This window comes from Perca fluviatilis, chromosome 14 (genome assembly GCF_010015445.1).
Source record: "Perca fluviatilis chromosome 14, GENO_Pfluv_1.0, whole genome shotgun sequence".
NCBI classification, from domain to species: Eukaryota; Metazoa; Chordata; class Actinopteri; order Perciformes; family Percidae; genus Perca; species Perca fluviatilis.
The window spans coordinates 11599491-11620122 of NC_053125.1; the positions used below are offsets into that span (position 1 = coordinate 11599491).

Genomic DNA, 20632 nt, shown 5'->3' on the forward strand with positions numbered 1-20632 from the left:
TCTATGAGTATCTCTGATAAAACCTGTGGGGAGCTACAGACACCATAAATGGGACTAATCTCTCTGCAGACAAAACTGCCGACTGAGTGTCTCTGAATATTTTTACACAGATGTTTAACGAGGTTACAGTGAATATTAATACGTGTTGAGTGTGTGTGTGTGTGTGTGTGTGTGTGTATGTATGTACTCTGCTCCTGATTTTTGTTTAATTTCCTCTTGAGATGAATTTTCCGCACATCTTAATTATACCAGTAATGTGCTTAATAAGAGGCTGACAAGGTCTCTGAGCAGGTGTTGCCTTTCTCGGGTGAAACATTTGTGTACATACCTGTGTTCTGCATAATGGAGTCTTCATTGTATCCGCATCTCCAACAATGTTTGAGCTTTTTTAGGTTGTTTTTGTGCTTTGTTTAGTTGCCAAAGTCTAATTGCTGCAGTTTTAGCTTCGGGCCATCCCTCTCTTCTCCTCTGCCCATTTGATTGTCTTGACATTTATGCTCGCCAAATGTTGCAAACAAAAAGCGAACCTGAAGGCACTAGGCTGGTTTAACAAGTAAAGACTAAACATGCATTTTTTTCTGTTTGAAAAAATGGAGTGAAGGAATTGGTTTGGATCATTCACTTCCCCCTGGTTTGTTAACCCAGGCTGATCTTCACAAAATGCTCAACACTACAAAGAGGAAGGGAAGGCAACCATAAACAGATAACGGTCTGTTCATCAAGCAGTTTTAGATGGATGTATTCAGAGGTTGGTGGTGCTGTTGCCTTTTCTTGGGTTTTTCACATCTGTGCCTGCTGGGAAAATTAGTTTGTTTTGCAGCTTGTGTTTTAGACATTTGTTTGCTCTCTAATTTCATTCTGATGTTTATAATAGCAATATTTCCATCACTTGAAATGGGATACATTTCCTATTATGGCAATCATAGGAATAATCGGTGCATATGGCTGCATTTGATCGGAGGAATTTGAGCTGTTCTGATTGGTTAAATTGGTGAAAATGGTTGGAACACCAATCGGATTGCTTTGCTTAAATCATCAGTACGATTTGTGTAAACCAGCCTAGTCTTGAAATTATAATGATGATACATTTTATTTATATAGCGTTTATATAGCAATTACACTCTGGCTGCAGCTCCCACTGGGCAAAATTAAACTGGAGCGGAGACGAGCCAAAGTGGAGTTTTGACGGATGAGTATTGAAAGCACTGGTGTTGGTCTTCTAACATGCTAATTTCCTTCACATCATGTTTTACTCCTAATGACATGTCAACTTTTAACAGAAAAACACCATTCATTGTGATCCAATCTTGGCAAAGCAAACTAATTGCACTCAATGACTTTATATTGAGTTTTCGTTAAACTTAGTCTTCAGAAACTACTGTCATATGCAGGTGTTGCATCAGATTTTTAGTTCCACCAAAACAACAGCTCTATGGGTGGGGGGGGGGGCGATGAACAATTTAGAAAAAAATCTCTCACTGTTATAGCCATAATTAAAAGTTAAAATGGACATTAAAAGCTACATGGAAATGTCCAGTCATTGGTACATGATGATCATGTATAATTAAAACTGAAAGGAATATACTGAATTGAAAAGAAACCATGTCTGAAGAGGTGGCCAGAGATTAGATTATGCTTTATTGTCATTGTAAAGAATAAGTAATTAAACTAGCCATTTAATTGTTTTAAAAGATATACTATTATTATTTAGCATTTTTAGATGGTACATTTGCATACTGCAGTGCTGACTAGAATGAGAACATTTCTGTTCCAGGAAGAGAAGAACCTTTGGCAGACTAGAGGAAAGTCCTACATTAAAGAAGTTTTTTTTTTTTTGTTTCAAACAAAAATGCATTGAAATATATTATGTATGTGTTGGGTTTGGGTTAAGACTGTAAGATATGGATGTAAGCTCAGAAAAACCTTTTGAGTTGAGATTATTCTGTCACACAGTTTGCCGATCCGTTCAAAAGAAATATCTCCTCATGTTGATGTACAAAAAGTTCCCACGTACCTAATTGTTACGCAAATTAGTTGTGTATCAATCCAACTTTGAGGTGATAGGGTTGTATATAATGTATGCAGAGTGACTCATGCATTGGTGTGTGTGCTGGTTATCTGTGTGACCCAGTCTTCCTGGTTTCCGCTGTCTGACCTAGTTTAAGGACATGTTATCGTATCTGCCCCAGTAACTGACTGACAAATTCCTGTATATTAATTGAACCCGACACTGATTGTGATTGTGATTGCAGTGTGAATATATGCAATGCAAAAGAAATACAAGCTTTTATTAAATCCCCCCCCCCTTGATTAATGATTTAATTATTGCTATGCAGGAAAAATGATGAAAAATGTCCTCCTCCCTCTATACAAATAAAACACGAAGCTTACTTTCCCCTGATTTTATGTAGGCACATTTGCATAGAGAGGGGACAGTTTTTTATTTTTTTGTTCTTACTGTTTCGTGCTTGATTAAGATGAGTGAGTGCTCCCTCTCGAGTGTTTACACAACTAACTTCTCATGTTTTATTTATTTTTCATTTTTTTGCTGCAGGTGGGCTACGAGAACGCAGGGACTGTGGAGTTCCTGGTTGACAGACACGGCAAACACTACTTCATCGAGGTCAACTCTCGACTGCAGGTTGAACACACGGTCACCGAAGAAATCACTGAGTAAGTAGCAGACGTTTGCAGATGGGTTTAGGAAGGTGTGTGTGTGTGTGTGTGTGTGTGTGTGTGTGTGTGTGTGTGTGTGTGTGTGTGTGTGTGTGTGTGTGTGTGTGTGTGTGTGTGTGTGTGTGTGTGTGTGTGTGTGTGTGTGCGTGCGTGCGGTATCATCTGTCCGCAGACAGGTGTGCAGCTTCAAGGTTAGATGGTTCCCACTCTGAAAAGTTGCTGAAGTAGAGAGAGTGAAGGCTGGAGGTATGGAGGAGGTGTAGGCAGAGTCCAGAAGAGTGGAGGCAACTTTAAAGTATGTGAGACAGAAGCACAAAATACAGAAATATGGCACAATGGACAGGGTGAGGAAGAAGGGATGGATAGAAAGCTGACAAGTACCAAGGGACACGGGTGTAGGGGAGGGAGATTGGGAAGGAGAGGAGAGCACGAACGGGTGGGATCAGTAAAGAGAGAAGCTGAAAGATGAGGTCAGAGTGAGGGCGAGAGACAATAGGAATGAAGGAGAGAGGTGAAAAAGAGACAGAGGATGAGATATAAAGAGCATTCCGCTTGACTGATAACCTGTGAGATGTGCTCAGCTCAAACAAGACAGATGGGTCTCAAACTAATACACACGAGACATAAATGCACAAAAACACACAGGCCCTCCGATGACACCCAGGCCCATACATCTTTGTTCAGCACTGATGTATGTACCCACGGAAAACTACAATTACGCTAATTCAAACTAGATTTCCTGCATAATTAGCTCAATAAATGAATTAAGCTGACAAACATTAAGCTTCTCACAAATCAGTGCAACTCATATCGGAAGTTAGGGCAGGGGGGGCGACAATTGCATGGAAAAAAAATGATTTCTCCTGTTCCTATGGCAACCAAACATGACTGACAAACTTTGTTAGCTGTACTCTCTGGCTGATTCACTACACTCTTGTTTGTCTTCTTTCATTTCTCTTGTCTTTATTTCCACTCACTCAAAGTAGATCTTTATTCATCTTGCTACATTTGCATTACACCCCAGTGAACTAAATCAGCTCTGGGTGTGTGGAAAACCTGTCAGGAAACCTAGTCCCGACGATCATTAAGTCAGACAACCGCCACTCAACAAAAAGTCGATGTGGTTTTCCCATACCATTTGTGGTATTTTGAGTGAAACGGTGTCTACTTTTAAGTAAATCCTGTCAGTTAAAATATAGGTACTTTGACTTGATAATGATGATCTGAGAGACAAATGTGATAGAATTATTTGTCATCAATAATTCAGGTCTTTTATTTTTGTTTTTCTTTGTAGGGCTGTAGTTTTTCATGTTTCTCTGGTTTAATAGGATGATGTACACCTGCCACTAAAAGTTTGTGTTCACCCACTTGCTACATGCTTGGTAGGGCTGCACGATTATGGCCAAAATGATAATCACGATTATTTTGATCAATATTGAGATCACGATTAATTATCACGATTATTTGTTGATTTTAGCCAAAACTAATTTTATTGTCACATAATTATATAATTATAACTGCTTTTACATCCATATTGTGCTACATTCCTACTAATACATCCGTATTGTGCTACATTCCTACTAATACATCCGTATTGTGCTACATTCATCCTTTATTGAAGGATACTGTGAAGGAGTATGCCATTTCAGCTGTTGTGCGACCGCTTTCCACACATGCCGTGAAAGATACAGGCAACGCAATTTTATGTTAACGGCGCATGTGGTGCCTGGTATCTACCAGACGAAATAGCTACACGGATTTCTGTGGCTCATTACACTGCCACTTACATGTCTGCGTTGTGCTCTGATGCTCCGAAACCCACGTTAGAGGCAACATAAACATCACTGCATGTCACGCTAGTAAACACTAATAACACGTTACACAGCAGGTAACGTTAGCCTACCGTTAGCTACAGTAAACACTAATAACACGTTACACAGCAGGTAACGTTAGCCTACCGTTAGCTACAGTAAACACTAATAACACGTTACACAGCAGGTAACGTTAGCCTACCGTTTAGCCACAGTAGTAACTGGATTAAACACGGCTAAAATGCTGACTGCTAAACAGTGTAGTGTGTCTGTATTTCACTGTAGGTTTCCAACAGCCGGACGACGTCCAACAGTCTGCTGCTAAAGCTATGAGCTAAAAGACACAAACTAGCACTGGTCACTGCTGTTGTCTGAAAACAACACAGCCGGGAAAAAACGCTTGCGTTACTGGTAAACTGGTAAACATTGTGACCGGCTTATGATGACCGACTGCTACCTGTTGTGGAATTTTCCTCACGTTACTCTGTCCTCTGTGACTGTCTACATCTAGAAACTAAGCTGCGCGTGCAGGCAGGGAACAGCTCTGATTGGCTCATGGAGACATGTGATCAGACAGTGGTTTATGGAGCGCTAGATTGGCTTTGCAAAAACTGTTCTATGAAGGGAATGACTCATTTTAAATATCGCTCGATCACGCAAATTTGATCGTGGGAAGCCAAAATCGTGATCGTGATTAAAATTCGATTAATTGTACAGCCCTAATGCTTGGTCATGATTCGGAGGTGTTAGTGGTACCAGAGTGGACCTCAGTTAAGGAAACCTGTTATTAACTAAATTGTTGGTGGATTAAAGCCCCTTGACACTCTAAAGTGCACCCACACAGGTCACTTAACTTTGGCTGATTTAGACATCTTCAATGGCATGTTTAAACCCTCTCTGACTCTCATGGTAGTTTTGTTTCTCCTATTATGGTAGGCCATATTTCACCTTTATGATTCCAGAAAGAGTCAATGGAGCACCTTAGCACATTCCCGTCTTAGCTCCACCCAACTTTTAAGCAGCCTCAGTATCTGAAAACACCTGTGTTGGTGTGCAAGGGCATTCTGGTGTGTCCAAAGTATGTACATGTACATTCAGAGCTTCTCACAAAAACTCACTGTGTAACATGGAGGCCTAAAATATCTTGTTCTTTTTCAAAACATTTGCAAAGTTTATTTTTCTTTGATATTTTGAACATCTGCATCTATCTTCATAGTTTGCATCAGTGTTGAGTTTTTTTTATAGGGTACCTTTACAGCAAAGGCATCTGTATGATGTTCCATCCAAGATATCAACAGATAACTGTCCTTACCGTTTACTGTACAGCTTTAATTCGCATGACATAATGTAATCTCTTCCATTCGTTCATTATTTCAGTCATCTGTTTCTTTAAATTCATCTTACTGTATGAAAAATGAAAATGTGCAGAACTCTACTGTGTACTTTGTTAGGAAGCGGTAATGTTGAAATAAGACGGGATATTTAACCATATAAATCATGTATTTCATGTCCACACAGCAGCAGATATATCTGCAATGTAAACTTTGCAGAATTGCCTTTCTTTTGAATTACTGTTATCGAATGCATTGTCATATTTAATACATTTAAAAATGAAAAAGGGGCTAAATTTGAGGCTAAAGGATACTGAAGAACTCAGCCAATATAGTACTAATATTTCCATTTAGTTGCAACTCGGCAAGGCTGTCGTGCTCGATTTATGTTCTGAGGTGAATATGAGATAGAAAAGATCTTGACTTTCCATTGCGCGTCAATAGATGCCTTTGTACCTCCAGCACCTCTGCCTACCCTCCTTTTGTTCTTTTATATCTCTCCTCCTCCCCTTTTTATGTGCTTTTCTTATAGTGAAACAGCTTTTGCACAGACACACATTCAGGTACAAACCCTGATATTAGCGAGACAATAAGATGATAGAAAGTCATTATTACTTATCCCCTCCGCTCCAGTCTCGCAACAGTTTGTCCCCACACCAGACTCTGTACCTTCGGAGGCAGAGCCTTTAGTGTTGCAGTCCCATCCCTCTGGAACACCCTCCCTGCAGATATCTGAAATGCTACATCCCTGGACATTTTAGAAAAACTCCTGAAACACCACCTGTCAACCACAGCCTACAACCTCCTTTAGCTTAGCCACTGTAATTCTGTAAAGTGTCCTTTGGTCTCTTGAAAGGCGCTATAGAAATACAAGTTGTTGTTGTTGTTGTTATTGTTGTTGTTGTTGTTGTTGTTGTTGTTATAATAATAATAATAATAATAATAATAATAATAATAATCCTTTGTCCTGCAGAGAAAAACCTCATATCACAGAGGGAAAGTTGACGTTTTGGGGGTAGGGTTAGGGTTATGGTTGCATGAAACAACACATAATGTTTATTCATTTGCACAGCTGTCCTTTCAGGCTGATGTTTTTTTGCTCTTGTTTTTGTGTTAGAAACGGACTGTGTTACTAATAGACTTGTGAGCGAGGTATTTTTCATACTGAGTTGTGAAACTCCATTTTTGAACTTGCCATTCATTCCCCAACTCTCCTCACACAGTTTTATCACTTTGATCTCTCCTGTCTAATTCCCTTTTCATCAATCCTTCCCTGTTCCATTTACTAGCTTTCTCCAACCTGGCTGCAGTTAAGCCTTGACTTCTTTGTCTTTTATCTTCATTAACTCTGTCGGTCTTTGCCATTCTCTTTTTCTCCTCTTTCCTGTCTCACAGACACCTCAATACCCAATTTTTTTTTTTGTATGTATGCATCTCTACCCGCTGCCATGCCAGGAAGTCCACTTAAAAAAATAAATTTAAAAAAAAATAAATTAAAAAAAAAATATTATTTTTGGGGATTTTCTGCCTTTAATTTGACAGGACAGCTAGGTGAGAGAGGAGGAAGACATGCAGGAAATTGTGACAGGTCGGATTTGAACCCTGGACCTCTGCGTCGAGGCACAAACCTCTCAGTATATGTGCGCCTGCTCTACCCATTGACCCAACCCGGCCACAGGAAGCCCACTTTTTAGTTTATGTCTGAGTAACTGGATTCAAAATAACTGTTCAGCCTCTCCAGCACTCCCTTAACGTGTTGTTCATTCCTCACTCCTTCTCTTAGCCCTGCTTTATTTGTTTGAGATCTTTTCGTTTAGTGTTTGTTTTTAACTCTCCCTCTCCCCCTTGCTGTGTAGTGTAGTGTATTGTTACTCTGGGTCGGGCGATGTCTGTGGGTCAGTCGGTTGGTCCACCACTTTGGTCTATAGTGGAATACATTGTCATCTTTGATTCATTCAAATGCAGTTTGGAGCATTTGATGAATCCTTATGACTTTGGTGATCCCCTGACTTTTTCTGTAGCGCCACCATCAGGTTGCCATTTTTGACTCGGAGTGAAATGTCTGGACCACTATTGGATTGACTCAAAACCCAAAGCTTTGGACTTGTTGGTCCTGAGTCGAGACTTGACTTGGGACGTTTTAGCCAAGACTTGAGACTTACTTATGACTTTGTTCTACCTCACATTGCAGGCAGAATTGATGATAAATGCAAAGGGCAGTGACCAGATGTAATTATCCAGATGAGCTATCCAGATGCAGGTCGCAAGTTGGCAGCACCTGTAAATGGGCTCATAGCCTTGCTTTCCCCTCAATTAGAGGCTCGCTGGAACAGATTCCCTCACTTTGATGTGTGTGTCTGTGTCTGCTTGGTATGCACTTTGAACTAACTGTTACTAATAGGATGCTATCTGTAGTGAGGGTCAGCGTAGCACACACTCGGGTATCAAAGTCCCCACTCTTTTTCTCTCTCCTTAATCCTTCCCCTCTTCCTTCCCACCCATTCAACCTCATCCCTTATTCCTCCCTCAGGTTCTCCCCTTCACCGGTCTGTCCTCAACTGACTCACCACATCCGTCTCTCCACCTCTGTCCGTTTATTCACCCTTGCACTTCTCTTTCTCTTCCTCGCGCCATTGCCTCCTGTTCTGTCTCCCCCTTTCCCTCCGCCGTCCTTTCAGCCCTGTCGGTTTCTCCCCCCGTGTGTCAACCGCTCACTCTGTAAAGGTGGAAGACAAAATGACAAAAACCTGAAAGAAGGCCTTTGAAGACTGTCAAAGTGTGACATGAGCAAAAATGTTTTGCTCATAAAAGAACCCTCTCTTATATTATTATTGAAAAAAAAAAAAGAGGTTTATTTGTGTTTTAGAAAAAAAGAAAAAAAAAAACAAAAAAAAAAAAAAAAGAGTAAAAAAAAAAAAAAAAAAAAAAAAAAAAAAAAAAAAATTCATTTAAATAAAAATAAAAAAGAAAAACCCCCCTCCTCCTAAAAATAAAAACGAAAATTTTTTTAAATAAAAAAAAAAAACGGAAAAAAAAAAAAAAAAAAACCAAAAAGGTAAGAAGAAAGGAAGGAAAGGTTTTTTTTTTTTTTTTTTTTTTTTTTTTTTTTTTTTTGTTTACAAAAAAAAAAAAGAAAATAAAGAGGGGTTCTTTTTTTTAATTTATTTTTTTTTTTTTAATATTTTTTTTTTTATTAAAAAAAAAATAAAAAAAAAAAAAAAAAAAAAAAAAAAAAAAAAAAAAAAAAAAAAAAAAAAAAAAAAAAAAAAAAATACAAACTGCTTTTTCCAAAGAGGAACAGCAGTTAATAGTCTGAACTTACCACCTCAAACTTAGACAAAACCATCTCAACATATATTTTTTTTTTTTCCCATATGTCCTCCCAACTTTCCCTCGTCTTCCTCTCCCCCTGCCACCGTCCTTCACTGGTACCGTTTCTTCTTCCTCTGCCGCGCTTCCTCCTCCACCTTCTCTCCATATTGCTTTGTGTGTTAGTTATCATATCTTTCGCTTTCCTACAGCTTGACAAGGTGGTATCTTTTTTACTGAGAAGAGATCCTCTCACTTTTCAATGCTTCCTTTGCTCCTGCCTCTGGTAATGGGTGCAGATTCAAGTGTCAGTGAGGAGGCGGAATACCACAATCTATGATCAGAATGAATGCGCACGCACGCACACACACGCTCTCACTCTCTCATTCACAGATGCATACAAAAATACGCCCCCGTATTCAAAATGTTGATGTCCAAAGGCACAAAAAAAACATAGCACAGGGAGGAACATTATTCGAATACCTAATCATCTGTCTTCCAGCCTTACTGAATTCTTGCACAATAGAGTCAATTCTGTCTGAATAATAATAATAATAATAAATTGAATTTATATAGCTGTCATGGACTCAAAGTCGCTTTACAGGGCAGGGTAGATTATAAAAACATAACAAAACAAAACGAAAGCAAACAAAACAAGTAGAACAAAACAAGATACAGATGAAAAAGGGAGGGGGGCAGGTGGACTATGGGTTGGCTGAGGTGAAGAGATGGGTCTTGAGGCGGGACTGGAAGATGGTGAGGGACTCAGAGGTGCGGATCTCTTTGGGGAGGGAGTTCCAGAGCCTGGGAGCTGCTCTGGAGAAGGCTCTGTCCCCAAAACAGCGCAGGTTGGATCTTTGGATGGAGAGGAGACCGGCTGAGGTGGATCTGAGGGACCGCGTGAGGGTTGGTAAGGGGAGAGGAGGTCAGTGAGGTGCGAGGGGGCCAGATGGTGGAGGGCTTTATAGGTGAGGACCAGGATTTTGTAGGTGATCCGGTGGGAAATGGGAAGCCAGTGGAGTTGTTTTAGGACTGGAGTGATGTGGTGCCAGGATTTGGAGCAGGTAATGAGGCGGGCGGCTGAGTTCCGGACCAGTTGGAGTCGGTTGATGTTGGTAGAGCTGATGCCGAGGAGAAGTGAGTTGCAGTAGTCCAGTCGGGAAGGGAGATGAAAGCGTGAATGAGTCTTTCAGCAGGGGGGTGTGAGAGAGGTCTGATTTCGAGCGATGTTGCGGAGGTGAAAGAAGGAGGTTTATGACTTGACGGATGTGAGGCTCAAGGGAGAGGGTGGAATCAAAGATACGCCAAGGTTTGCGGGCCTGGGGAGATGGGGGAGACAATGGTGCCGTCGATGGTGAGAGTGGGGTTATTGGTTTTGCTGAGTGTGGATTTGGAGCCGATCAGAAGGAATTCTGTTTTGTCGCTGTTGAGTTTGAGGAAGTTGTAGTTGCATCCAGGTTTTAATAGCTGACAGACAGGAGTTGATGTAAGGAGAGGGAGGATTGTGGGGGGATTTGGTGCTGAGGTAGATCTGGGTGTGCGTCAGCAAAGCAGTGAAGTTCAGGTTGAAGTGGGCGGAGTATCTCGACCAAGAGGGAGGATGTAGATGATGAAGAGGAGGGGCCCGTGCACGGAGCTTTGGGGAACACCTTGAGTGACTGTGGCTGTGGCAGAGGTGTGGTTGTGGAGAGAGATGAAATGGGATCTGTTGGAAAGGTAGGAGTGGAGCCAGTTGAGTGCAGTACCGTCGATACCGAGGTCTTTGAGTCTGGTGAGCAGGATGTTATGGCTCACAGTATCGAAGGCTACACTCAGGTCGGGGAGGATGAGGATGTTGAGGGAACCCGGTGTCAGCAAAGGTGAGGGAGGTCGTTGAGGACTTTGAGGAGAAGCGGTTTCTGTGTGCTGTGTAGGGGCGAAAACCAGATTGGAGAGGTTCCGAATAGGTTATTGGCAAGAAGATGGGTTTGTTTGTGAACGCGACTATACGTTCCAGGGTTTTAGACAGAAAGGGGAGGTTGGATATTGGGCTGTAGTTGTTGAGAGAGGGAGGGGGATCAGACAGTTTTTAAGGATTGGGGTGACAGCGGCAGTTTTGAAAGCAGAGGGGACAGTTCCAAGGGACAGTGAGGAGTTGAAAGAGGTTAGTGATGTAGGGGCATAGGACCGGGAGGCAGGACTTCAGAAGTGGAGTAGGGGAGGGGGTCAAGGGAGTGAGTGGGTTTGGAAGAGCTGATGAGTTTGGAGATTTCAGGAGGAGTGACTGGGTTAAACTGGGAGAGGAGTGTGGGAGGAGGGTCGGGGAGGTCTGGAGGGATGGAGAGAGGGGGGGTCCAAGGTAGGTGCTGGAGTAGATCCTGGAAGGTCGGAGATACAGGGGATAGGGATTTGTAAATAGAGATTGATTTTTGTCAGTGAAAAATTGGAGGAATGAGTTGCAGAGATCCGGAGTAGAGGTAAGGAGGCTGTTGGTCGAGGCTTGATGAGGTTGTTCAATGTGGAGAAGAGGGTTCTGGGGTTTTGGCAGGGGTCGGTGAGGATGGTGGAGAGGTAGACAGGTTGGGCAGCAATGAGGGGGCATCTTTGTGGCGATGAGATGGGATTTATAGGCTTTATAGCTTCATGATGGACTGTGAGGGATGATTTCTTTGTCAGACGTTCAAGTTGGCCGCCAGTTTGTTTCATTTTCCGGAGTGCAGGTGTGTACCAGGGTGAAGAGGTGTTAAAAGTGGACGGTTTTGTTTTTAGGGGGGCCAGGGTGTTGAGGGAGGTAGACAAGGTGGAGTTGAGGTGGTCTGTGAGGTCATCGGGTGAGGTGAGGGTTGAGTCCAGGTGGAGAGTGGTGGAGAGCAGGTCAGATAGATGGTGGGGATTGATAGATTTGAGGTTGCGAGGTGAGATTTCTCTGAAGAGGCGGGGGTGGGGTTGGAGAGAAGGGATGGTGAACCGTATCAGTTTGTGATCAGAGAGGGGAAAGAGGCATGGATGGAGGTCGAGCACTGGTTGGTTGGTGGAGCAGACCAGGTCGGGGGATGTGACCTTTTCATGGGTGGGGAATGTGACATGTTGGGTGAGAGAGAAGTTATCCAGTAAAATTTTGAATTCTGATGAGAGCTTGCAGGTGGGGAGTCCATGTGGATGTTTAAGTCACCGAAGTAGCAGCAGACGTGGAGGAGAGATGAGGCTAGTGTGGGGAGTTCAGTAAAATCAGAGAGGAAGGAGGGATTTGGTTTAGGTGGCCGGTAAATGAGGATGACTGTCATGGAGGAAAGAGTTTTGAAGGCGAGATATTCAAACGATGATACTGAGGGGAGGGGTGAGTTCTGTGATCCGGAAGTTCTGATTGAAAATGACGGCGAGGCCACCTCCACGGTGGGGCGGGGGTTTGCAGATGTAGTTGTAGCCAGGGGGATGCTTGGTTGAGGGAGAAGAAGTCGTTGGGTTGTTGCCAGGTTTCGGTGAGCAGAAGGAAGTCAAGAGTGTTGTCGAGGATTAGTTCATGGAGGGCAGGGGCTTTATTGTTAGCCGATCGGGTGTTGAGGAGGGGGCAAAGTTGGCATGGTGAGAGGGGTGGTGGGATGGGGGCAGGCTGGAGAGATCTGAGGTTGTCCCGGTTAGCAGTGCGCGTGTGGTGCGTTGGGGTGTGGGCATTGCAGTTGAGGGGGACAGTGAGCCGATTAGCAAATGATTGGAGAGTATGATTGAGTGTATGTGAAGTGGGGAAAGCACTGTAGTCCGGTCCGGGTTTTCTGTGTAGCCTGATGATGCGTTCAGCCCGCCTATACGAACCAGTGGGTGAAGCATTCAGATGACGTGGGACAGGTGCAACAGAGCGTACAGGTGACCAGATGGATGGAATGGATTGTCCGTGGTGGAAGAAAACAAACTTGCGGCGAGAGCTTCTGTGGATGTATAGCGGTCGGCCGTAGAAGTCCGAGCTGTTTGATGACTGGGATGCAGGATGGAATGGAGTAGTTGACGAATGGACCAGTTGCAGAGTTGAATATTTGATCATGATGCCGAGCGGGGAGGGGCGGAGCTCCGTGATAGTGGTTAGCCGTGGGCTAGGAGCACAGAGGTGGAGGTGGAGATGGATGAATGAGGTGATTGCCAAAATGATCCACAGCATGACCGGGAGGAGAGGAATGTCTAGTCTTGGTCGCGGCTGCATCTGGTGGAGGTTGCCTATGAGGAGGAGGTCAGCAATCGGGTTAGCCGCCGAAGCAGCTAGGATTTGCCGCCACGCGTTTGGTGAACGGGGGCAGCTAGCTAGCGGCTAACCGACGAGGCAAGAGTCCGGTCAAGGAGCCCCAGGCGGCCCGGGAACCAGCAGAAAGACTGTCCAGAGGTACAGAGGCTGTCCAGAGGTAGGGGTACAGCGAACACAAACACAAGAGAATAGCAGATGAATAGCAGACGGAGAAGCGTGAATACGCCCGCCAGCGTCCTCACGTCGGTGTCAAGAGAATGTGTATGCACCAGACACAATGTGGGATACATGTAAGATATATTTTGTCTGGGAGGCATACCCTGTGTGTGAGGGGGAGATGCTTGTGTATGAGACACTCGACTGTCTGAAAGGGAGAAGTGTGAGTGTTTGTGTGAGACAGGGAGACCGCCTCTGCATTCAACTCCAGCTCTGCCTTTGAACTTCTCCTCAAGGTTCAATTTGTTCATAATTTAGCTATAAACGATCTTTCCTTTGTGCGTCGATTGTGTCTCTCTCAGTGGCAGCGTGAATTCAGCGCGTGTGTGTGTGTGTGTGTGTGTGTGTGTGTGTGTGTGTGTGTGTGTGTGTGTGTGTGTGTGTGTGTGTGTGTGTGTGTGTGTGTGTGTGTGTGTGTGTTGATGTCAAGGGACATTGCACATTTTGTTAGATTGGTGGACAGGAGTCCTTTAGATCCTAAAGTGATGTAATTATACCCCCAGGCTCTCTGTGTGTGTCTGTGTCTCTTTATGTTGACCAGTGTTTCCCTGAGGATTTTGTTCCAGCAGCAAGTGAAGTGTGTGAGTTTTATTTTGCATTGTACACAGTTGTTTGATGTCAAGATTATGTTTATAAAATGGTTCAAGACATCTTGCCTCTTCTCCTCTTACCTCTTTCCCTACTTTCCTGTTTTACCTGTCGTCCTGTCTAATAATGGAATACATGAAGTGAAGCGCTTGATTAAGCAACCTTCAAAAATGAAATCAAACAACTCATGCTAGGCATTTTGGAGCCAGTCGGGATCACTTTACTGGCTGTGTCTCAATTGTAACCAACTTGGGTACGCCAGCTATATAATTTAATGTTACTACACAAATGTTGAAATGACATAAAATGCCCATCCCTAGTAGCTGTGATAAATTAGCCTGAAGATAATGCTTACCTGTTCAGGAGGAAATTAGCTAACTCGGCATCCTTTTTGGCCTCTAAGCTTTCAAATACATCTCCAGTATTTACCAGGGGTTTGTTACGTCTCTGGTCACACAGCTGTTAGAAACATTCAGGTTTTTTTTTAGGTCGGGTAGAATCTATGTCCGTTAATCTCGTTCATTAGTTTGCTGCTTTCATGGCTGTACTAAGGTTACAGCTGTAGCACGCTGGGTTTACGTTTCTACAGGTATATCTGGCAACCCAGCCTGGCTGTCAAAATGGGCAGTTGATGATAACACACAGGCCAAAACACAAACAGAAATTCGGTCACGGAAGGGAAATTTCAAAAAGAGAAAATACTGGCATTAGCATTGTTGTCAGAAAAGATAGTATTTCAACATGTTTCCTTAATATGTGATGATGCATTGGGGTCATTTTTGGATTTATTACTGTAAATATATTACATATTGGACCTTTAAGCATTACAAAAATGAGTTTTGCTAGTGTGTTTGCAAAGAGTTTAATTGTGAATTGTGTTAAATCCAAACAATTATTTGCGAGGCTTTCCAGTTTTTCTCCACAATATTTCCTCAAACATTTTTAAAAAGTCTAGCAAGTCAACCACGTTAACATTTTCTTTTCCTCAAAGTCTATTCATTTCTTACGCCCAGGCTGTGCCTCACCCCATTGAGCTCCATCAATTCAAATCTTAGAAAACAACTTCTATACTTGCACCTACCTAAACCATGTCTCACCTTTAATACCTCAAATTAACTATTTGATTTATGGAGCTTTTTGGGAACACAGTAAGCACTGGCTGTTAGGTTTAATGTGGACAAAAAGCTCCTGAAGAACATTCCTACTACTTCTAGCTACTATAGCTGCACAGACGTGTGGCTACTGACAAATACAAGAAGGTTCAATGTAGCAATTTGGCTGCAATAATCTCAAACAACTGTGCAAGACTGCTGGGTCTGCTCCCCATTCCTTTGACAGTGTTCCACCAAACAACAAAAGCAAAGGCTCTCTCAGCTAACTGGCATGTCCAAATAAAGGATTTGGCTTAGGATTTTGTCAAATCCATACCCTCCAGAAAACCTAGGCATTGTACCTTTAATACTGCATACACTTAATACAGCACAGTATAGAAGGTAAATGTTTGCACGCTTTTCTGCTGATATGGGATATCAGGCATATGCTGAGCTGTAATAGGTTTGCGTGCAGTTGTGTGTACTATATTTCAAATGACAGTGACGTGATTTACTAACATACCCAGTACTGGATATCAGCAATGTAATTTGACTGACTAGGGGTTAAGAAGACAGATAAGTACGTTTCTGGATTGAAGCCATGACATTTTGTGCAGCATTTTTATTTCAGCGGCTGTCTGTTTCCATTCTTGGCACGGAAAAAAAATTCCTTTAAAGCAGCTTTTAACCCACAGGAAAAGACAATAAAACCTCCACTACGGCAAGATAGTAATAAATAACATGTTCCCATAGACAAGCAGCCTTGTATTGAAAACAAAACCTCTAAGGTCATTAAACAAACTGCACCTAATCCATCATAGAGAGGCCGGGTGACAGTGACTGGCCGATGCTCATTTTAACCGAAATCCAATAGCATGCAGAGAGTGTATTGACAGACTGAACTGTGATCTGCATTCGCACCACGGCACAATAAAACAGTCATTCTGAAGTGCAGATAAGTAGCCTGTTCATGCTCACGTTTGAATCATTTCAGGTTAAGGGCTTCACATTGACAACCAGTAGTGATCGTTTTAACGCTGCAATATTGATCGTCTACAGTAAATGGCAATATTTTAAATGAACTGCATAAAATCCATCATAGTGAAGGCTGATCACACTGAATGCATCTTACAATATATACATTTTTGTTTACAGTAGAATGGTAAATGTCTAATTCTAATTTGTTTTATAAAAAAGTCATCCCAATTTTAGTTTGAGTGATGCCAAGCAAACGCCCTGAATCCACTACTGCACAGTGTAAGTGAGGAGTACAATTTGGACTTGATATTATCTAATACTTCACTTTTTAATACTGTGCTTTTTGCTGGTTAGGATAAAAAATGCTATCTTTACAACCTTGATATGAGGCAGCTAAGTGCCTGCCATGTAAGTGTGTGTGTGTGTGTGTCTCAGTTGTTTTAGAGAGATGCCTTCATTGCAACTAGATGAGCAGATAAAGCTGCTATAAAGTCTCGTGTTTTTAGAGGCGCTGCACCATGATTGTGATTGTCCTTAAAATGGAAAATGAGCATTCAGGCTTTTGTTTTGACAATACTGCAGACAAAAAGAGAATTTGATAGTGTGCGTATATACATATTTCGATGTGTGTCAGAGAAACTTAGTTTTTGGTATCGGTGCATCTATGTGTGCATGAAAGAGTGCAACACTCGTTTTGTTTGGTTTGTGGATGTGTGTGCGTGCACATGCATTAATATGTCCGTGGTTGAGAGAAAATGTGTGTGCTGCACCTGGTTATTTGTCTGTTTAGGCTCGCTAATTAGTCTTAAATGACCACTCTCCATCTTCATCAGGCGGAGAAAGAGTGACTGACAGAGAGGGAGCAGGAGTGAGAAAGACGGAAAGAAACAATGCCTCGCATTAATTGACAGAGGGTCTTACAAACGAGGGGTGAAATGGAGAGAGGGAAGCGACATGAGGTGAATTGAAAGAAGAGCTTTGCGACCCAGAGCTGCTGTAGGAATAAAAGCACAGCAGCCTGCTGGACCAGAGTTTAAAGCCTGCGTCGGCTAGATAGGTTTGAGTCTATAGGGGGTTCCTGCATTAATACATTCACTCTGACACCATTCGAGGTGATGCATTGTAATGCCTTTTCTCTATCCTTCAATTTGTCATAGAGCCTCTTTCTTTGTTCTTTCTGCTTGTCTTTGTAATTCTTCCTTTTATTCCATACCGTTCAGTATTTCTTTCTTATTCTTTCTTTCCTTTCATTCCCTCCTCGTCGAACGTTGGATGTAGCAGCCAGCGTCTCCAGCTCTCTGCTCTTGGCTTTGATTTTCTTTTATGAACGTGGGAGTTGGAGTTGCTGCCACATCAGCAATTATTCCCCCTCTCCTCCCTCTCCAGTTTTCCCAACAATTTCGCACTTGTTTCTTGGCACAGTAATGTAGAAAAAGATGTTCAAGAAAAGGTCAACTGTATATCATTATACACTTAACAATTTACACGCTAAAAACTATTTGCATGCCTGCGTCTCCTCCACACATTCTCTCCATTTTATTGTTTCTGCATCCTGCTCTTTCATCACTTTCTTCTTCTGCTTATCCTCTCTTAACCTCTCTCCTCTGCTCTCTGCTCATCTGGACTTTTCCCCCCTCTCCCTCCTTTGCCTCTTCCCCCTATTCCTTCCTCCTCTCTGTATGCTCCTGTTCAGTTCTGTCTTCCTCAACCCCACAAAAGAAACAAATCACGGCAGTAAATAATCTGCAACTTCGTGTGTGTGTGTGTGTGTGTGTGTGTGTGTGTGTGTGTGTGTGTGTGTGTGTGTGTGTGTGTGTGTGTGTGTGTGTGTGTCCATCAAATAGCCATTGACAAGGAAATCCTGCTGCGCTGCATAGATGACATGCTTGGACGCTCAGTAATAAGCTAGATAATGGTTATAATAATTGTAAGTGTGTATGCATGTGTTTGAGTAAACTGTGTGCAAAATAGCGATTACCTGAATCAGCCTTTATATTACAGTATGCTTTGATGTTTGTGTATAAATTCCAATGAATGTGTGTCCGTAAGCACCGCAGTATACATCTGAATCCAGCATTAAGCTAATTTTGTGTTTGTGTGTATTAGTGTACATCCAAGCATTTGTATTTGTGTGTGTGCGCACACTTGGAGGAGTTTTGTTTGGTTTTGTGAGCACGTCATAAAATAATTTTAAGGTGATTATAATTGTGCAGCGAAGCGTACAGTGAGTGATTGAGAAGTAAGCAGATGAATAAGAATGAGGGGTGTGTGTGTGTGTGTGTGTGTGTTTGTGTGCGTCTGTCCAGACACCAGGGGAGAATCTAATTTGTGTGTGTGTGTGTTTGTAAGGCGGAGAGAGTGAGTGTTGAGGCTATTTATGATAATGGGATGGAAGGATGCTTATCATGATTATAATCACAGCCGTCATTGTTTCTGGTTGTATGGAATTTTATTTTATGTGCACGTCCAAACTTTGACTCTCTTCTTCTTTTTAATATGACAATTCAAGCATTTATCGGTACAATAAGATCCAGCATAAGGCGATAGGGACAATCTCCTCATTTATGAATGGAGATAATTGTTAGTCGTCATTTGCAGGGATGCAAAGACAACATAATGCAAAAAGCTACAACACAATGTCACTGATTTAACCCTTTTTTCATTAGGCCTTTTTTGCTATTGTTTTAACTCCCTTTATTGAAAGGCTGTAGGCAGTCACCACAGGTCTTATTGTAGCTAGACATTTCAGAATAAGTTAAACTGCTTAGAAGTTCCATAAATTGGATGTGAGGGCATATGCTAGGACAGCTTTTCTGGAAAAAAAAGTTTTTAACTCACCACAGATATCTGTATATAAATGGAAAGAGGAGAGTGTAAGTGTTCCAGAGATATAAACTAGAACAAATGTTGGTGGGACATTCTTAGCCTTAATGTCAAAACGTCTTTTTGCGAGTAGTAGCTCTGTGAGACTGTACTTACGCACAGTGTTGCTTTGAGCTAAATACTAACATCGACATGCTAACCTGCTAACAATGGCAATGCTAACAGACTGATGTTAAGCAGGTATACAGTAATGTTTACCAGATTCTCGATCTAGTTTACTAGATGAGTGAAAATCCCACTGCTGGTGGCCCTACAGAAAAAAGTGTTTGCTGTGGTCATTGGATGAGTTCAAAAGAAAATGGTGTTCATGGGCCATGTAGTTGCTGATTCTGTCTTCATTTCAGATCGACAAAGGCCAGTTTAAAAGATTTCAGTCAGCTTTTGTGAGGTGCCGAGCCGGCCGCTCCTCATTTGCATAAAGTTGGTTGGATTCACCTTCCTGCAAATTAGGAGAGGGTGACTCGACACCCACTTCAAAGTCCCCGCGACGCTACCAGAATGCATTGCACGACAGCTCCAATAGAAATGAATGGGAAGCGGGGAAATGACGCAGACATTGTACACGTACTATGAGAGGGAGACAGCGGCCTTACCCTCTTAACGTTCTAACGCTGGGTTTTACAGGCAGCTTTTTACAACTGCACCACCGCTACCGCTATGCAAAAGTGAACTCAGTCAGCTTTGGCGAACGGGCAGGGGATCTTCTATGCTAATTTAGAGGTCCAAGCCAGACTCCTCTTCAAAGCCATATGTATTAATAAAACAACCAGGTTGGACTCTTGTCTACTGGCTGCTGCTCTGCACTAGTGACCGATATCACAAGAGATCTTGTCACACTTTAATCTCGCGAGATCTCGCCACTACTCTGGTGTCAAGTTCTGCCGCACCTACATATCGGCCCACATTCCTGGTGTTCTCTGGTTTTCCTTTCTCCTGCGTAGATGGTATTAATAATGTTATAGAATGTGTTGCTATGGCGATGACCTTTTTTCTGTTGAGATTTTGTATGAATTAATACGTTTCCTGTCCACCACATCATGTGATCCTGACAGGACTTCACACCCCTACAAGACTAACACCATTTAAACCCAAGGCTGGAATTAATTGAATCCTAATTTGCATAAATTACCATGACCTAAATGATGAATTAAACTGTAATTTCCATACGTTCCGTCCAGTAATCCCCTTTGGATTCCTCCTAAGCCTTTTCCGCAGGCTTGGGCCTGCCGAGCCAAGTTGTATCAAAGATTTGATGTAAACCAGAGGATTCAGCATCAAAAGGTGGTGGATGATGGGTAAGTCCCTGGGACGGACATGCATACGGGGATAGCAGCAGCAGCAGCAGAGAGGGGGATACTTTAGTCTTCTCACATGCTAAAAACAGAGGAAGTGTCTGCTGCTTTTTTAAAAAAAATTTTTCCTTTTGCTTCAAATGTCAAGTTTGCCTCCAAAGAGGAGTAGCAAAAGCTGCTTGGATCTAGCTGCGGACTTGATAATTAGGATGTCAGTTTCATTTCTGATTGTGCAGTCATGCACCAC

At 42.5% G+C, this 20632-nt stretch overlaps 1 protein-coding gene across 2 annotated transcripts in view; it reads left to right on the forward strand.

The window, feature by feature from the left end:
• Positions 1-20632, forward strand: part of LOC120573489 (pyruvate carboxylase, mitochondrial-like) — a 156925-nt gene that overhangs the window by 63813 nt on the left and 72480 nt on the right. For both annotated transcript variants that reach the window (XM_039823244.1, XM_039823245.1), the window contains exon 10: positions 2555-2673. In XM_039823244.1, coding sequence (XP_039679178.1) covers positions 2555-2673 — 119 coding nt within the window. The remainder of the gene's footprint in view (positions 1-2554; positions 2674-20632) is intronic.